The 20574-nt window shown below is 36.1% G+C and overlaps 1 protein-coding gene across 2 annotated transcripts; it reads right to left on the bottom strand.

Annotated features, from left to right (window-relative positions):
* Positions 1-925: 925 nt before the first annotated feature.
* On the bottom strand, positions 926-17083 carry ppp1r12c (protein phosphatase 1, regulatory subunit 12C). Of its 2 annotated transcripts, none has more exons than XM_051897537.1 (21): positions 16925-17083; positions 16574-16749; positions 15946-16105; positions 15035-15165; positions 14368-14486; positions 13218-13377; positions 10469-10613; positions 9278-9352; positions 8268-8344; positions 8080-8192; positions 7917-7963; positions 7050-7180; positions 5976-6063; positions 5781-5898; positions 5545-5657; positions 4551-4600; positions 4239-4287; positions 4038-4142; positions 3883-3933; positions 2836-2886; positions 926-2483 (listed from the first exon to the last, which is right to left on the bottom strand). In XM_051897537.1, exons 2-21 carry the CDS (start codon positions 16738-16740, stop codon positions 2397-2399), a joined length of 2037 nt encoding a protein of 678 aa, XP_051753497.1. In that variant the 5' UTR covers positions 16741-16749; positions 16925-17083; the 3' UTR covers positions 926-2396. The 2 variants fall into 2 exon arrangements, with proteins under 2 accessions (XP_051753497.1, XP_051753498.1); XM_051897538.1 differs by having other exon boundaries at positions 16906-17053.
* Positions 17084-20574: the final 3491 nt, after the last annotated feature.

Genomic DNA, 20574 nt, shown 5'->3' with positions numbered 1-20574 from the left:
CCCAGATGACCTACTAGAGATTCTGGTGTGCATACAATGGACACTTTACTATCCAACGAGGCCAAGGGAGAGAATTTGTGAATGGCAGTGAAGCGACACAACTGACACTGGTAGGTCACATGATGACAACAACATGGCGAATGTAGTATGTCCAGATTACATTCATACAACACACATTCATATTATATAGAGTGTACTTTTTTTAGCAGCTGTGAAGTAATTATTCAAAACAAGTTCCTACTCAAGAGAGTATGCGATTTCAGATGCAGCCAAATGTCATTAGTTACATATTTCATTATGTATTTGTTTGATATTGTTTTGATTTCTCTTGGTGACAACATGTGTTGTTTTTAAATGTGCTGTAGAACTAAATATGATCGATTAAGTCCCTAACTGATTAAGTCCCTGTTAGTAAAAGCTCCATGACTTGACATTGAAAAAACATCCAAAGGGTGAAATCCAAATGCCATTTTTGCACATTGGGAGCACAGAGGGAAAGGGGTGCTGCATGTAAGTGTTGTTCCATATAAAAGTGAGCAAATTGTCCCCTTCATAAAGTGCCCTCTCTCCTCTTAGTACCACTTATTTCTGCAGTAGCAATAGCAATTAGTAAATCATGACTCATCGCTGAGTTTCAAGAGGCTTATGTCCCACTCCAACTTCCTGCTTCAATACTGAAACACATGAACACTGTTTGTAATAGGATTTAGTTAAGACTGGTATGAAATTGCCCTGTGATGTTCACAGTAAGAATTTAATTAATCATACTCTATATTTTCACAAGGAACCACACATTTGTCTACTACTTACATCTCATTTGATTTTTCTACCACTGCCACTAATGGGAAATCAAACCTTTGAAAATAATGTATAGCAAGCAGCTATTTATTTACGCAAGAGCTAAAAGCAATGGTGCATAGACCACTTTAATGGTTGTTACACAACCATTTGCATTGATATTTATTGGTCAGAGAAAGTAACTGACTCCATCCTTTTTAACAAAGCAACAGATATATATAAGGCACATTTTTGGCAAAATACACTTGCTGGATGAACAAATGCTTAAATTCTGAAAGCAATAATTTTAGGGAAAAACACAAATAAACAGTGGTAAACTTTAAAAAGCTTTGACCTATGGCGCCAGTTTGGTTTAGGACAAAACTCATAGTCACAGTACAAAACACTTTGTGTCTCTTCCTAGTAAAAAGAGATTACACCACTGGCAGAACACAACAGCATCAAAATTCACCATACATAATATATTCATAAATATGCAATAATAGAGAAATAGATTCATACTAATGCCTGTTTGGTCCAAAGAACAGTAGTCAGCTAAAGTACAGTGTTAATCCAGATACATATTGAGAAAAAGACACACAACCCCAAGATCTTCTACTGTCTCACAAGAGACCCCTGAGCAATGTCGTTACTGTTTGGCACATTTTTTTTTTTCTTTTACCATTACAAGAAATATTAAAATAATTTTTTAAGCTAAAATGATGATGGCATTGGCAAGCTAACTTTGCCATGACATTAAAAAGCTCAGTTTAAACATTTGTTTTGTTTGATAACACTGCAATTTCAGTAATAAGCCTTTAACAAATATTAGATCATGCTTAACAGATCAGTACTTTAAGTACATTCAAAACATGAATGCATATGAAAATATATAAATTAAAATTTAATTTCTATTTCAATGTACATTAATCTGATCTGTTAACATTACAGATCTATGATCTGTAATATATCATTTTTGTTATTAATGAACTATATTCTATTCTATATTCTGTATATCATAAACTCTTGATTTATCTATCTTTGCAGGTTTCTAGAGGTACCTGCTGAAAGGCAAAGATTTTGCAATGGTAGATGTCTTTAAGCGAAACTGAACAGTAAACCTGAACTGAAACTTCAAAGTATTAATAACATTGTCATCAGTGCAGCCCAGTGTAATAAGGGTACAATAAGGGTGTGAGCTAAATTAGTGAGATGGCTAGTCTGCAGAATTCTAAGAAACATTAAAGCTATGATCTTAATCTGTGCTATTAATGAAAAGCAGCAAGCACATTGCGCAAAAGAAATCAATAACATTACAAAAGACATAAGGGCACCCCTGAATCAGATCAAAACCACAATCTAGAGCAGCTGAACAGCAGATGGACTTGAGTTCTAGAGTCGTTGAAAATTCCAGTTTTGATGGATCTAGAGTGGCAGCTAGACAAGGCCATACATATGTACATATCAATTTGAAGAACAGTAGTTCAACCACCCCAAGCAGAGGCATATGTCCCAGAGATGAGAGAGAGAAAGAAAAATGCTGTGCAGTTCTTTGGGCAGACAGTGGCACAGCAAGTTTTCCAAGGAATTCAGGAAAACAATGCAAAAAGCCCAAAGGTTCATTTCGACAGCTTACTAATGACACGAATGAGAGCGGCATTTTCATCCTTCAGTCTCTGGTTATCAGCACGCAAATCCACAAGCACCTAAAAAGAGAGGGGGGGACAGAGAGTGAGATGAGAAGGCCCACATGGAACCTGTATATGCATGGAACTTTGCAGAAGGCTCTGCAGACTTGGCATGACCATCATTTCACAAGTTCTACAGAGCCCTCACCTCTTGTATGTTCGTATTAAGTTGTTTGGCTAATTTTGTTTAGCTGTTTTTGTTTACAAATTTGTTTAGCAAATCTGACCATGTTTAAATCTATTCTTCTCAGATTTTCCATGAAAAATAGATAATGGAAGATAATGGGATCATCAACTACATATCACTAAAAGTCAGGTTAATTTGCATAATTAGGAGTATCCTGACAAATTTTAAAACTTAAGTTCTTACTTTGAGTTCATCTTCTAACTCAGAGGCTCTCCGCTGAAGAAGTTTCTTTTCCTGTGTGGAGAGCAGATGAAAAGAATAAAAAACACTGTACAACAAGGTTCAATTCGTTTACATTTGTGCATTAGGTGAACTAACAATGTTAGTAACAATACTTTTACAGAATTTATTAATCTAGGTTAATGTTAATTACAACATGTACTAATATATTTTAACATTTCAAGTCATATAAATTACATGAATATATTTAAAATACATTTAATTAATAGATGTAAAGTAAAAATTGAGTATATTGGCTTTTGGCATGGAATTGTGCACTGTAAAAAATAAACTGAGAAAACTTAAAAATCCAAGGCAACTTGATGCATTCAGATTTTCTCTCAACTACTGTCTTAATAAATGAACTAAGTAAAACTACTTTGTTTTGTCAATTTTAATTTGTTCATTCACTCATTCAGCTAATAAATTCGTCAAGACAACAACAAATTTTTTGTTCGGCAAATTTTCATTTAGTAACATATTCATTTATTGTTATGATAGCCATATAAAGTATATAGTCTTAGGGTACTTAATATGTGAACTATGCTATCTTTGTGGAGAAGAACAATCATCACTACATAGCAAAGATATCCAGGATATAGTTTTAAATGGTTGAACATACTAAAGGCCTCAACACTAAAACTCAAGAACGCTGACAATCAACAAATGTAAAAAGATGAGCTCTTAACATCAAAACACAACAAATAACTAACAATACTGACAAAATAACAACAACAAAAAGTCATCAAACAGCAAAAAAATAGTCTTATAACAGTAACTGCATAATTTATTTCTGCTGCAATGCATGCTGGGATCTCACAAACCCTTAACATTTCAGCAATATGAAATTATTTGTTCAAACAACATTTGGGACAGTTCTGTTGGTCTAACATAGGTACTTTATGTAGTTTTAAGAAAATTGCATTTCTACATTTTTAAGACTCAGAAGGTATTGTAAACTGGAAAATATGTAGTTGCCTTTTTTTTCTTTTTTACAGTGTGAGAACTTACAAATCTCTCCAGCTCTAGTAGGGCTGGTCTGTCTGATCCATTCTCTTGATTCTGATTACATGCAAACAAACAAAACAGACAAAAGAATTCTCTCACTTTAGTGGTTCAACATATCTCTTCCTCCAATCTCAGGACAAGATAAAAACACCTCTCACCTGTTTGAGTTTTTCCAGATGAACTTTACTCTCATTTAGCTGCAGTTGAGTTTCCTGCAGTTTCTCTTTTAGATCTCCATTCTCTTGCAACACCTGCAGATACAACTGAGAAAACACATAATAACACACAAGGGCTTTTATATTACTCATCAGTATCTTTAATGATTATTGTGTGTAAAAATAAAAATAAAAAATCATTACCTTTCTATAGTCCACAGAAGAGTGTCTAGAATAATCTAACTGAGAATCACTACAAAAACAAACAACAACAAAAATATCATTGCAAAAGCCTCAATATTACTTTCTCAATGTGAGCTTATAAGCAGCTTATTTAAAACTGTGCACTAATTAATCCGCCAATTCCGACAGGCAATTCGGAACGCCAAAACTAAGTAGAGAGATGTCACAAGCAGAACAATAAACACAAAAAGCAATCATTACACACATAGTACATGCAGGACGTACCACTCAAATATAGTTATACACCAGGAGATGAACAAAAAACACACAAACCTTGTGCTCTTGTCTTGATCAGCGTCTTCATTTGCATCCATATCCTCTGTCTGAACAGAAGTAACATGCCAATAAAAGTCAGTCATTTTACATTTTTGAAGTAAGGAATTTCTTTGCCACTAGTGACACCAAACACAACTGCAAAAATAATAACAGTAGGGGTGTAAAAATGTTCTCACTGTACAAAGCAATCAGCCTAGCAACAAGATGAACATTGCAACAGGAATAATATTAATTCTGAAATCCTCTATGGTCATTTTCAATACAATCAATAATTAAGATGGCATAACTAATGGTGCCACTAATGGTGACACTTGCATTTGTATGAAACAAGAGAGTGAGTTTGCAATGTGATGTGAAAGACACAAAAGTAGCACCAGATTCAGTTACCCAGTTGTTTCTTCTGATATACCAGTTGAGACAACCATGTCATTAAAGTTTTGAGGTCTTTGTCAGGGTTAGAAATTAACTTTTCCATCCAGGGGCAATATTTGCCCACTGGAATTGATTTACAGGAGCCTTTTTTACCTTTTGAGGGCAAGTTTTTTAAATTACCTTGTTAAATTTATCCGTGTTGTCTTTTGTCAAATCCTTAAATTTACCCAATTACTTCAACGGAACAGATGGAACAGAATTTGCATCTGACATGGCGTTTGGGTGTATTTAGACAGACTTCAATTGTGCTCAAAGGTGGCATACATGTATTTATACAACAACTGCATAATTATGATACAATTACAATATTATCGCAGATGATATATAATTGCACATTAGCTTAAAATGAAGGCACAGATGCACACTTCCAAAATCTATTGGAAATAGAAAAGTACCATCCGGACACCAAAGAAACAAAGCTACTGATTAGATTCTAATTATTATTTTTTGTAATATTCTGGTGAGAAGCTGCAAAAAAGCATATTTTTAAAGTTTATTTATATTGAAAATGCACTGGGAGTGAGAATGCACTGGGGTTTTTATGAATGTTGTAGCTCACCTCTTCAGCCACCTGAACAATGCCAGTTGAGCGTCTCTCTTTCCTCCCTTTCCTGCGATCTCTCACTCCTAATCTTGTCTGTGCCTCTCCAGATTCCTTCACTGGCTCTGTGTCTAGTGCAGAGAGAAAACTCTAAATATCCATGCGAAACTCAAATTAAATCGAAAAGATCAATGAATCAATACTCTCAACTGAAAGAAGGTCCTTCACACAGACTTGATAGTAATAAGACTCACCTCTCTCAGCTGGTGTTACTGTGATGTTGGGGCTCACAGGCTGAACACTGAGGTACTGAGGTTCAATACTCTTAACAATACTCCGTTCTGCTTCCTTAAGATCGGTCAGTGTTACTCCCTAGAAAAATAATTAATAATAATGAAAAATAAGCATTTGTGTGTGCAGTGTGTGTGATTAGGGGTGTGAACACACACCTGTGTTGATCGTCGTGACTGCCGCATAAGACGCGAGCGAGCTTTCCTCTGAAACTCTGATTCCTCGTCTCTCACTGGAGCCTGAAACCTGAAAAACAATTTAATCATTATTCATGAACAGAGCTTAAAAACAGTAACATTTATTTACATTCTACTTTTACATACTGCTTAGTAAGTTTAGCAAATTTTGGTAGTCTGTACCAATACTAGTGAAATTTAGTGAGTCTCAATACCAACTTCGATACAAAAGATAAAAAAGCTACTAAACATTAATTTTAATCTAACTGCTATAGAGATACATTTATAAAAAAAAAATTCTCTGCTGTAGAGAAAGAATCACTATAAATTTAAATTATTTAATTATAAAAGTACTCTTTAAAACCAAAAACAAAAACTATAATAAATTGAAACTATGATCTATGTAGTCAAGAACTAAAAATAGCTTCAAAACAAACAAGTAAATAATAATAAAGAAGAGCAATAAGCATCATAACATCACAAGCAACAAACTAAATGTGCTTTCAGTATTTAGCAGTTGAGGGCTTTTTTTAAGTTACTGAAGGTAACATTGTCATATAAAATTTTATTTTAATATTGACTTGGTAGTAGTGGTACTTTTTGACATCACTAACGCTGCCTAATCTTGAAGAATTTGCACTTCAAATATTACCTAATGTGGTAACACTTTACAATAAGGTTCTATTTGTTAACATTAGTTATAACATGAATTAAAAATTAAAACTAAAGCATTTATTAATCTTATTATTTTTATTAATCGTATAATCTTGGCTGTTAATGTCAACAAATTACTAATACATTATTAAAATCAAAAGTTGTATCTGTTAATATTATTTATTGGACCTGAACTAACACAAACTAATAATGAGCTGTTGTATTTTCATAAACTAATGTTAACAAAGATTAATAACTACTGTAACAAATGTACTGCTCATTGTTTATGGACCTTATTGTAAAGTGTTACCTATAAGATTTGTACAGCGGTAACATAAAAGCATGAAAATAAAAGGAAGTGTTCTTGTAAAGCGTTTATTTTTTTGGATCAAGCAATCTTACTTCTTTCCATCACCAGAGGCGTTACTGGGGCTCTCAGCAGGTGACTCTCGCCTCTGAGGGGTGGGCTGCACAACTGCTGTGCGACTCGCTCTGTCCTGATCATTCACCTTCACTTCTTTATCCTCAATGGTCTGAAAAACACAAACATACAGTGATTAATCACAAGCACCAGCAGAGACATTCTGACAGTAGCTATGTTTCCATACAAAGTTGCGAATTTAACTGATGCGCAAAACTGGAATATCACATAAAACATTTGCGAATAAAGCAGCGTTTCCATTCTTTGTGTTCAAGAGAACAAAATCGCCACTTCCTGATAAACTGGCGCTAAATATCACTAAGACAAGTAGGAGAAGCCACTGTATATAATCATTTACGTATATATAATAAATGACTTGTGCCTCAGAGCATGCAGACAAAAGGGAATAAACGTGTTTCAGAGACTGCTTTCAGAGGCAGATGCCTGCTGTTTGGCAGAGCAGTTGTGTGAGACAGTTGTGAAAGGGCATTTTATCGAACCACTTTAACAACAGACTTTGGCCAAGGCATTACAGAATGATCAAAACAACATTTCAGATGCTGTGCAACGACATTGTTCCGCTGGTTTTTCCAGTTTTGCGGTCCATCGCACAAAGTCACGTGACTTTTTAGATGTGCATCACGGAATTTATTCGGCAAATCTGTTTCCATCGTAGTTTATGCGCATGTTTTCAATTGAGCGCATAAGTTTTTAATGCACATTTTTAGAATTTATGAGCATCTTGCCGTTTCTGTCCAGCATTTTTTTTAATGCAATATCCCAAAATGCGCATAAAAAGAGGTGGATGGAAACATAGCTAGTGAAAGCTAACAGAGTGTGTGTCTTACCCCTGAAGAAGGAACAATGCTCTCTGGAGACGATACTGTTGAACTTTCTAGAACAGAGAACAAAACAACCATCATCAAACAGATTGTACTCTTGTACAGGTATGTTTCATGTATGTAAATATGATAATGCTCCTGTATGTCTTTGAGAGACAGAGTGACAAACCTGGGCTGCTTTCTCTCTCATCGTTTATTTCCAGGCCACCTGAGACCCCTCGTTCTTTAGATTGGTCCTGTACATTTATTTTGTCCCTGCTGCTCATCCGGCACACAGAGGTCCTAAGCAGAGAGAGAGAGACATGAGTGAAGATGCAAGTGACAGACAAAGACTGAAAGATAAACCATCTTTCTCACCTGCGTTTCTTGCTCGCAGTGTTGGCATTTGAGAACTGTGAATTTTGTTGCTCAATAAGTGCCTGTTCAGTCCTCCACTAAAATAAACAGACACAAAAATTCACACTTCATTAATACTGGATCTAAATAGACAAGATCTAATTCATGTTCTGATTAAAAATCATGGTAATGAGCTTAATGAGTGATATATTCCACTAGGGTTGAGCCTACACCAAAATTCTGGCTTAGGTACAAAAAAAAAACAAAAAAACTAATAAACAGCCTCACATGACTCATTAAATAAAAATAAGGTTGTCAGTAGGTTCATTAACAAGTTAACACATTAAAGTAGTTGGTTTTTAAGGGGGAAAAATTATCTTTAAATATTGGGTTTCTGTGTGTGTATATGTGTTAAAGGCCTTAAATATCTTTAATTAGCCTCATATTATGAACTTTAGGAAATATGGACAGATAATTCAAAATGCTTTCCGTGGTATTTATTTTATTGCGGACTTAAGATTTAAAAAAAAAAAATAAATAAATAAATAATATGGAAAAAATGAAGAAAAGGAGAAAAAATAATGACTGAGCAATGTGCTGATTTACAGAAATGAAACAAATTCTAATTGTAGTCCATTGGAATAATTCTGTGGATATTATAGTCGAACAAATTGCAAGACTGCAAGTGTCTGTTCTCTTTCATATTGCAAGAGCAAAGAAAAAGAAAGCAGAGCACTTGTAAGACAAAAAACAAAAAAGTTTTTTTGTGTTATTGATGTAACAAAAAACACACTGGGGTGTTAAGAGTCTTTCAGCAAATAATAGTACAAATATATGACATTTTTTCACAATTTTTTTTTCAGTCTAAGAGGAATAACTGACAACCTTTTCAAATAGACTGGATTCTGCCCACAGGCCACCAGTTAAAAAGCATGCTATATTACATGCAATATGCTGTAAATTTCTTCCTTTTGTCTATCTAAAATGACTGACTGGTTTAGATAGAGTTGTGTGTCTGAGTGTGTTCTCACATTAGCCTGTCTCTGAGACAGCTCTTCTAGTAAAGATACAACACTCTCGTCCGCCACATCAAATGGAGTCTGACCCTTAAAAAAAAAAAATGTTCAGTTATTATCATTTCCCAAACATGCATGCACATACACACGCCCACACACACATTATGAAACAGAATTATGGCTAACTGCAGTGCTGCTGCTGGCTGCAGAACTGTGTGGTGCATTTTGACACAGAAGAGAACCTCCACACTTCCTCTTCCTTTAAGAGTGCATGAGCCCCTTTGCACTTTTTTCTTGCCATTTCTATTCTATTGCTTTTACTTTCCCATTAACTAAGGTACATTTCTGTTTTTTTATGATTACAGTATATTGGCTATTGTTACCACATTTCTTGATGTGAACCGGGTATAATATAGTATAACGCGAGTATATAAATAGGAATAGATCAAATAAGATAAAACTGTCCTGAAATATAAATGTGGCCCAATGGAGGATATTACTTTTGGCGCTTTTCCACTGCATGGTACGGTTCGGTATGGCTCACTTTGGCTAACTTTTTGGCGCTTTTCCACTGCATTTGACGACTCGGTATGAAACAGTACGGTTTGCTTAAATAGTACTACCTCGGTGGAGGTCCCAAGCATGCCGTACTGATACTAAATGTGGCATGTAAACACTGCAGATCACTGAATCGTCACTACCAGCGTCATTGGATTTGAAACACGAGACAAAAAACCCGCTAGATTTAAATAGTCAGTAACAGCCACCGCAGTCTCATTTGTTCACGAAATGACTTGCTTTAAATGACCGTCACACACAACTTGAAAAAAGAAATGGCTGTATCGTGGTCAGTAGACGAGGTGCAGACTCGTTGGTAGACGAGGAGCGGATCCACGGCAGTAGAGGCGGCACAACTATACGATCAGTCTATAATCCCACCCACTTTGAGGCGGTACTAAACCACAGTGGAAAAGCAAACCGAAAGTAAGCGAGCCGTGCCAAGCCGAGCCGTGCCGTGCCGTGCCGTACTGAGCCGAGTAGTACCATGCAGTGGAAAAGCGCCATTTGTTCCCGGAACACCTGAACACCTGCCTGAGGAAGACAGCTTTGTTTCTCATAGACAACAATCATAAGCAACAGAATATGCAGCCAATTGGTTTTGCACAATTTTTCTCAATCAGTGCACTCAATTCCTCTAACACTCACCCCATTACTATGGGCCTCCATGTCACACAGCTGCTCAGCAAGCAGACGGCAGGCCTCACTCTGACCCCAGTGAGCCGCAGCATGGAGAGGAGTCCAGCCATCATAGTCTTTAGCACTGACATCCAGACCACACTGACACAACAATCTGAGAGAGAGAGAAAATGAAAGAAGCTGTATGAAGTCAACTGTATTTTCAACATGTGAAGACACAAGCTCTGTTACAAAACCTAGTGAGCATTTTAAAGGCAGCGTTTGAAAGGTAATGAAACATTAAAACACATTTTTTTAGTTAACAGATATGCACAGTATGCATTGCACATAACTGAAAACAATATCACTCAATGAATATTAAGAGGAAAGTGGGTTTTTTTTTTAGTTATTTTGATCCATGTCATTCTTCCAGGTTAATAACCAAAACAATGTCACAGAATGTGACGTATTAGTGTTAAATCTAAATTGTGATTGGTAAAAATAGCTGCTGACAACAGTGGTGCTTCCAGAAATGCCCCCTCAGATTTGTGGATTTTGCAGGCAACTTCTAAAATAAAAATAAAAAAAAAGGTACATTTGATCATCACATTATTGCTAAGTAAAATATTATTCGTGCAGAAAACTCAATGCTGTTTTGAATCCAAAATATATGTGATTTGTGAAGAACCACAATTTTTGCGGAGTGGTGAGGAAATCAGCCCAAAATTTTATAAAAATGACCACTGAAAACTTTAGAGACATTTAATGAGATACTTATTAGTAATCCACATAAATTTAAACATTTTTATGTGAAAATGCCATTTTTCTCAGATACAAAATGTTTCTGGAAGACCACAGATGACAACAAATAATAGCCTCTGATTTACAAATCTCACTGTTTGACTCCAAGGCCCCTTATCCCTAGTTTTGATTTCAAAACTTATTTTAATCTATGGGCACTTTAAGTTTCTGTAAATTAAAAAAAAAAAAAAAAAAAACTTGACAATTATAATTAAAATTAAAATAATTAAATTTAGGATTCCAGAAGTTTTAGGACCTGAATGTTCTTCAAGGCTCCCACTCTTTTAACCAATGAATTTACACAACCCTTCCCACTGTTTGGTATTTGGTAACACTTTAGTATAGGGAACACATATAAACTATTAACTACGACTTTTCCCTGAATAAACTCCTAATTTACTGCTTATTAATAGTTAGTAAGTTAGTTGTTAAGTTTAGGTATAGTGTAGGATTAGGAATGTAGAATAAGGTCATGCAGAATAAGGCATTAATATGTGCTTAATAAGTACTAATAAACAGCCAATATTCTAGTAATATGCATGCTAATAAGCAACTAGTTAAAAGACTTTAAAATAAAGTGTTACCAAGGATTTTAACATTTTTAACTCTATCAAAATAAAATATTGTAGAGCTAGTTAAATGTTTAATAATAATAATAATAATAATAATAATAATTATTATTATTATTATTAATATCAATTACTTTTCCAATTTTACAAGTCACACTTTTAGGTCATAAATATTACAATTAGGCTACATCATACAGACGTGGACAAATTTGTTGGTACCCTTCCATGAAAAAAAGAACCCACGATTTTCTCTTAAGTAACTTAAAACTTAAAAAAGTAATTAGAATCCATGATTGTTTATTATATATATACAAGAAAAAAAGAAATTGCCTCTGAATTTTTGATTCAACAGAATATTTTAAATAATAAAACAAATGGAAATGCATGGACAAAAATGATGGAACCCTTAACCTAATATTTTGTTGCACAGCCTTTAGAGGCAATCACTGCAAACAAGCGTTTTCCTTGGCTCTTTGTCTACCGTTCGCATCTTCCTCTTCATTCTGGGGTTGATTTTCCTCTTGCTATCGTGCCCAGGGAGGTTGGCTACAGTCCCATGGACCTTAAACTTCTTAAAAATACTTAATGATGTCTATGATTTTCTTTCTGATTTCCTACATAATACATAAGACATTCCCTTTTCATTTAATCAGTTTTCAGGAGAAATTAAGCATTTTTTTTTTTCAATAAGCTATAAAGGTACCAACAAATTTGTCCACGTCTGTATATCCAGGTTTTCCAGCACCATGCTTTTGGAATTTTGGTTCTTCAAAAAAAACAAATAGTTGCTGAAAGGAGTATATTAACATGCTTATACTGAGGCCCTCTAGAGGGCCCTGACCCCTGGTTGAGAATCACTGGTATAAATGACCAGACTAATTGTAATTGTGGTATAAGTTTAACTATTCCCCAAACAAGTTATTAAAGTAAATTATTCTCTCGACATTTTTGTTTCATGAATAATATCAACACTTTTGTAAAGTTGGAATGAAAATGAATAGAGGAAGCTGATGTGACTTCTGCTCTAAACAGCCCAATGTAATGGAAACAGTGCTGGAAGCCTCCACTTCTTCTACACTTTGCACAGAGACAGGAAATAAACAATGGATATTCTGTGAACAGAGAACCGCCCAATGGCGTGGTGGAACACCCTGCATGAGTATGGGGCGTTAAACTGGTCAAATAAGGATTAGTCCCTAGGGTTTGAGACATACCAAACACTACATAATTCATCAATCACTGAGATACTAGTAGTCTAAGGTAAAACTCTCTGCTGAGAATAAAACTATTTAAAAAACTGATTTGCACTATACCATGTTACCATCATTTGAGTGAAAATTTTGCAATGCTAAGATTTTTTTTTTTTTTTTTTTTTTTTTTCACATTTCCCTGTTTGCATTCACACTTACTTAATGGCCTCCAAATATCCTTTAGCTGCTGCTACATGTAAGGGAGTAGCACCAGTCCGGGGGTGGCAAATACTAGCAGGTAGCCCGTCTGTGAGCCAATGGCGGGCATCATGCATGATCCACTCCTCTTCTGCCCGCTTAGCTGCTTCCACATCCATGTCTGATGGAAGATGGACTGATTATAAGTGTATCTCATACAGCAAGATTCTCTGAGGAGAATTAAATGTAATGTACTAATCTGTGTATTTCTAGAAACATATACAATATTTATAAATATTAAACAATACCAAAAATTTTGAAAATTCTGTCATCATATACTTACCCTCATGTCATTCTAAATCTGTATGCATTTCTTTCTTCTGTGGAACTCAAAAGAAGATATTATGAAAATGTTGGTAAACAAATGGTTTTGGTTACCACTGACTTCCAATGTACAAAAATACACTGAGAAATTTAGCAAAATATATTTTTTGTTTCACAGAAGAAAGTCGTACCATTTTGGAATGACATAAAAATGAGTAAATCGGACAAAAATTCCATTTTTGGGTAAACTATCTCTTAAAGTTTAGTTTACCCAAAAATAAAAATTCTGTCATTAATTACTCACCCTCATGTCGTTCCACACCTTCATTCATCTTTGGAACACAAATTAAGATATTTTTGATGAAATCCGAGAGGTATAGCTGCCGTTCTGACGTAGAACCTGGAAGCGCTTAACGTAAACAGTGTACGAGAATGACACAGAAGAGAAGATATTGCTGAATAAAGTTGTTATTTTTGTTTTTGCGCACAAAAAATATTCTCATCACTTCATAACATTAAGGTTGAACCACTGCAGTCACGTCAATTTTTTTAACAATGTCTTTAGTACCTTTCTGGACCTTGAAAGTGGTGGTTAAATTGCTGTCTATGGACGAGTCATAAACCTCTCGGATTTCATCAAAAATATTTTGTGTTCTGAAGATGAACGAAGGTCTTACAGGTGTGGAACGACATGAGGGTGAGTAACCCTTTAATGTTATTGATCCAATATGAATTGGATGATTATACTTAATAAATATGTCAGGCTTTAATTTCTGCTGCCTCTACTATTGATTTTTTTTTATAATTGGCTTTATGATGTGACATCTCATATGCTGTGTTGTCTAACCCTTTGTTAATGTGTGTTCCTGCAGCAGTGCCTCTGTGGCTTCATCCTCTGCAATGTCCAGTGGTACATCACCATCACAGTTCACTGAGCAAAGAGATGCACCCTTCTGGAGCAGAAATCTAAAACACAAATGTATTCTTACATTTTCAACTCTGGAATGAGCCTAAACGTTTACAGCAGTCAGAAAAGTTTATAGTTCACTATAAACTACAGTCAAGTCTCAAGACAACTGCCCACACAACAACCAAGTTGTACAATGTCTGAGTGACAGTACCAGTAAATAAGCACAGTATAATAAATACTTCATTGCTTTAGTTTATAAAGTTTTATATGGATATTCTTCTTACAAAAACCCATCGCTTCACTTTAGAAGGCATTTATTAACCCACTGGAGTTGTATGGATTACTTTTATGATGGATAGATGTGCTTTTTGGAGCCTCAAAAACTCGGACACCCATTCAATGCCATTACAAAGCTGGGAAAAGCCAAGATATTATGATATTAAGGATGTGCTAGTTTGTGAATATATTAATCTCATAACATATTTCAATCACACTCAACATCTCAAAGCAATCTCAAAGCTAGCTAATCACTAAACATAATAGAAAACCTTGAGACAGACTCATTAATCTAAACGCATATTTATTAAATTCAGTCATAACATACTCTGTTATCTCCAGGTTTCCACAGGATGCAGCCACATGAAGAGGAGTCCAACCCTCACTGTCTACTTGGTTAACATTGGCACCCTGAGACAGAAGAAATGCCACCATCTCCATACTGCCATCAATACAGGCCTGGGAAAGAACACAATGAACACCAACATTAAAGTCAGCATAAAACAGAAGTTGCAATAGTATATTCCTCCCTATTTTGACGTATATATCTGACTGATACGGCTTCTCGCAAAAAAAAAAAAAAAAAAGTACTTGATTTTGTCCATCGGGAATTAATTGGATCGTTTGTTATTGTTGTGATCTCATGACAAGGTTGTCATGCTCACGCGCGGATAAACACAACATAGAAGAGATGCTGTTGCAAGAGGGAGGGGAAATTATTTTGATTAAAGATAATAAGGGGACGTGAATTTAAAAACATAACGATGTGCATAATAAATACTGCAATATTCCATAGAAAGTTAGGAATGGCCCATTTTGATTTCACTATAAAAGTATAATTATTTATATGCTACTTACGGCCGATAACCTATAAATGACCAATATTGAAATTCTGTACTACTTTGTGTAAATAAATTAAAAGTAAAACTCTAAGATGTAAAATCAACCATTTTATGTTACTTAACTGCAAATTAAAGAGTTAGTTCACCCAAAACTGAAAATTATGTCATTGATTACTCACCTTCATGTCGTTCCACACCTGTAAGACCTCGTGTGGAACGACATGAGGGTGAGTACTTAATTACATAATTTTCATTTTTCGGTGAACTAACCCTTTAAGAAATTATCCTAAAACTATTGTAGCAAATAGCACTGCAGCCTGGATATGGAGCTATCAGGCAAATTATCTTTTCACTTTAACAAGACAATAAAATGGCTTAAAACGCAGTCAATTCTGACCTGGTGTAAAGCTGTTATTCCATCTGCATTGGCACAGTTGACCACATCATCATCTCCATTTATTATTCGTACTTCTCTCAGCATCTCTTTTGCCTCCTCTGTGTCACCACTAGCGCACACTGCTAGGAACTCTGCAGTCTTCTCAAATCTTACCCGCAACCTGAGAAGGAAGAGACAGGCTATCTGGATTCTGGAATGATATTGGCATCATTGTGAAACCTAAAAACTATACAGTATTACACTGTTACTAGACTTGACAAATATTGTGTAATTCAGGTTTCTACACTGAGTCTCTACAACTGCAACCTTTAGCTTCAGTAACCATCAGCTCTGAGAACAATATTTTAAAATTGTGCTGGTTCTTTGATCCATTAAAAATTGACTAATCAGGAAACACATTCTAACAGGATAGTAATCCAATGCATGGCAGATGGTCCTTGACACCCAAAATAGAAAACTAAATCTGGAGATCTTCATTAAAGAGTTAAGCTGAGAAAGACAGAAACAGATTTCGGATTTCGATATATTCGGAAATGCTTGTTTACATCGAGGAAGTATATTACTAATTAATAGTAATATGTTCTCTTTGTTCTGGTTTTGTCATTATTGTGGTGATGAATCTCCAAACCTGTTTTTTTTATACTGCTCATTGGTGCCTGTTCTGCCTCCATCAGGAGCTCCGGTGCTAGTCTCTCCTCTCCAGCGACTCCGCGGCACCGCAGGCTCTCTGTCTGTACTGGAGCCCGACCAACGCGTCAACTGCTCCCGACGCTTCGTTACCGCCGCGTCCCCCATAATCCAGCACTAAAGACAGATATTTTAAAAAGAAATCCCCATGATCACAGCTATAGAAACATATATGACACAGACACGCCCTCCATGCGCGCTGTTTACACTTCCTCATCACACTCACAGGAAGTTACAAAAAAAACATCTACTGTAACATTTATAAACGCTCACTTCTGTCCCACTAAAATACCTGCCGATCGGAGATTTCGACGACCAGTAATAAAGTTCAAGAACCAGAAAAAGATTTTATGTAATTGCCATGACGTTTAAGGCTTCAGGTCAGAGATCAAAACTACAGTTCCACCTCCAGGCTGCAGAGGGCATAGGAGAGCTCATTGCCAGCTTCCGGGGGTTGTATACACCCCAAGGGATGTATAAGCCATATATTTTTTTTTTTATTATACCTCCAAAATGTCGTTTTAGCATTCCCTTTTATTCATATTTAACATTTTAATGAATACGCTGCAGTTCAATGTGAGGCATAGTGCAGAGAATTACAAGTTCTGTTAGATGAAGTGTTGATGCTTTTCGTTTTTCCTTTTTTAATTTTTTTTTAAACTATATCAAGAGCTATCTGATATATTCCGATTGTCAAATATGTGTAAATGAATGTTTTTAAACACCTTTATAATGTAGGTATGGAGAAATAAAGCCTCGTGCAGCTCCGAGGGTTTTCCCCATAGACATATAAAATGCATAGACGCCCCATTGGCCGCTGGATCGTACGTCAACGGCGCCGCCATATTGCTCCGGGCAACTTGCCGTAACTCTAAGTGGACTGAAGAAAAGATGCCTGACTATTTTGAGGTTTTACAAACCGTTGCACAATCCAAACCAGATCTCGGGGAATTACCTTTCACATGTAAGTCTGAACAGTTGTTTCTGGTTGTAATTTGTCATTATAACATTATTTTGACAGCTAGTTGGCCACCAAAGCCAGACTATTAACAGCTAGTGATAACGCTAGTTAGCTATGAAAACTGAGACTTTATAAGAAATAATATAAAGTTTACATGATTCTTATAAAGTCTGAGATTATATTATAGTTTATATTATGAACGAGGGTTGGGTATTGACACAAATTCCAAAATTCGATTTGATTTCGATTCACAAGCTTGCAATTCGATTTGATTTCGATTAAATTAGATTCGATTCAATATCGATTATTTTGGATATAGCCTATATAAGGAACAGTAGTACATGCCAAATTTTCTCAAGGAAAAAAAATCTCTCAACTAATGCTGTAAACTATACATGGGAATCAGTTCTACATCACTACATTGAAGGTTAAAATTAACTGATTTGTATACAAACACTTAAATTAGTGGAAGTTATCCTTAAATCAGTAAAAGTTTTTATAATATTAAAGTTAAAATACTAACTTTACAATTATGTAATTATATTTCTACTCCAATTCGTTTTTTGAAATACATTATTTAAATGGTGGCTGTTATAAAAAACTTGACGGATTTATTCAAACATGCATTAAATATTGAAGAACATTATGAATTATAATGAATGTGTAATATGGTGCATATATTTAGCAAAATGCTATTCTCTAGAGTTCAGTTTTATAGCTGACTAACGAGTTATGGTCACTGAAAATGGTTTTTCTGAGGTAATGTGACGTTACGTGACATTGTTTACAAGCTGTTTTATTGACGTCTTTCGCGTTTGAATCACTGATTGAGCTATTCCATGAGACAGGATACGGATTTCGATAAGTTGTATCTTTCAACATACCTTTGGGTGTTCATTCATGTTAATTTCGCGCTGTAACTGGTATTACCAGCCATCTGTCACGCCACATTAAACAGCGCCAAAACGGTTATTTTTTTTAATTTCGTAATAAAATGGACAGAATTTGAAATCTGATACTTTCTTTCATATCAAAAGTAACAAAGCACAAAGCTTATTGCAATTTATTGGATGGGAAGAGCGCTGCAATGTTCTATTCATTCATCAACTGAAAACAGACTAGACTAATCGATTCTTGGGATTTAAGAATTGATATCGGTTCGTAAAAATGAGAATCGATTAAAATCGAGAAATCGATATTTTTTACCCAGCCCTATTATGAACTAATCTAAATCTCTAATGAGTGTTCCGTGTAGGCCTAATGAAGCCAGTGGACTTTGAAAGGACAGCTCAGGTTGTCAGAATTACAGACAGAGCTAAACCGACTAATCTCCAAAGAGCAGGTAATTTGATCGCTTGTCGTCTAATCGTGGATCATTTATATTTTTTCCCCATTTTAGCCAGTGGCAACCAGGTTAAAACAAACCTCAGGGAAGGCTGAAGAAAGCCTGTCATTGGACTGTTCTCTGCATTTCCATTGAGACCTCGTCTGCCTATTATATTATTATACACTGATCAGGCATAACATTATGACCACCTTCCCAATATTGTATTGGTCCTCCTTTTGCTGCCAAAACAGCCCTGACCCGTCGGGCATGGATTTCACTAGACCCCTGAAGGTGTGCTGTGGTATCTGGCACCAAAATGTTAGCAGCAGATCCTTTAAGTCATGTAAGTTGCGAGGTGGGGCCTCTATGGATCGGACTTGTTTGTTCAGCACATCCCACAGATGCTCGATTGGATTGAGATCTGGGGAATTCGGAGGCCAAGTCAACACCTCAAGCTTGTCGTTGTGCTTCTCAAACCATTCCTGAACCATTTTTGCTTTGTGGCAGGGTGCATTATCCTGCTGAAAGAGGCCACAGCCACCAGGGGAGTACTGTTTCCATGAAAGGGTGTACATGGTCTGCACGTGTCAAAGTAACATCCATATGGATGGCAGGACCCAAGGTTTCCCAGCAGAACATTGCCCAAAGCATCACACTCCGCCAGCTTGCCTTCTTCCCATAGTGCATCCTGGTGCCATCTGTTCCCCCAGGTAAGCGACGCACACACACCCGGCCATCCATATGATGTAAAAGAAAACATAAATTATCAGACCAGGCCACCTTCTTCCATTGCTCTGTGGTCCAGTTCTGATGCTCACATGCACACATGCACACTGTTGGTGCTTTCAGCGGTGGACAGGGGTCAGCATGGGCACCTTGACTGGTCTGCGGCTATGCAGCCCCATACGCAACAAACTGCAATGCACTGTGTATTCTGACACCTTTCTATCAGAACCAGCATTAACTTCTTGACTAAAATGAGCTACAGTAGCTCGTCTGTTGGATCGGACTACACGAGCCAGCCTTCGCTCGCCATGTGCATCAATGGGCCTTGGATGCCCATGACCTTGTCACCGGTTCACCACTGTTCCTTCCTTGGACCACTTTTGATAGATACTGACCACTGCAGACCGGGAACACCCCACAAGAGCTGCAGTTTTGGAGATGCTCTGACCCAGTCGTCCAGCCATCACAATTTGGCCCTTGTCAAACTCACTCAAATCTTTATGCTTGCCCATTTTTCCTGCTTCTAACACATCAACTTTGAGGACAAAATGTTCACTTGCTGCCTAATATATCCCACCCACTAACAGGTGCCATGATGAAGAGAATCAGTGTTATTCACTTAACCTGTCAGTGGTCATAATGTTATGCCTGATCGGTGTATATACTATTTGCTGACTCATCCAATTGTATATAGACAGCAGTATTTGGACATAAGAAGTCAATTACCTTTTCACTTACCTATATTTACAGATGGTTCGAAGGTGGAAAACAGTGTAACTGCAGCAATGGTGACTGGACATCAACATTATGGAATCCGTATTCCAAAACAGTGCTCAATTTTCATGGCTGAAGCATGTGCTTTGCTTTTAGCTTTGGAATATGTTGAAAATGCACAACAAAATGATTTTCTACAATTTTTTACAGATTC

This window comes from Ctenopharyngodon idella, chromosome 6 (assembly GCF_019924925.1).
Source record: "Ctenopharyngodon idella isolate HZGC_01 chromosome 6, HZGC01, whole genome shotgun sequence".
In the NCBI taxonomy this organism is placed as follows: Eukaryota; Metazoa; Chordata; class Actinopteri; order Cypriniformes; family Xenocyprididae; genus Ctenopharyngodon; species Ctenopharyngodon idella.
Note: the sequence above shows the minus strand (reverse complement) of the source record. Positions and strands in the feature narration are given on the sequence as shown.

Bases quoted from the DNA above. Each gene is read 5' to 3' on its own strand.
- ppp1r12c (XM_051897537.1), bottom strand. From the start codon at position 16,740: ATGGGGGACGCGGCGGTAACGAAGCGTCGGGAGCAGTTGACGCGTTGG. The intron at 9,353-10,468 runs GTGAGTGTTAGA...TTTTTTTTTAAG, and splicing joins TGGAGGCCCATAGTAATGGG to GGTCAGACTCCATTTGATGT. The intron at 3,934-4,037 runs GTGAGAGGTGTT...GCATGTAATCAG, and splicing joins ATCTGGAAAAACTCAAACAG to AATCAAGAGAATGGATCAGA.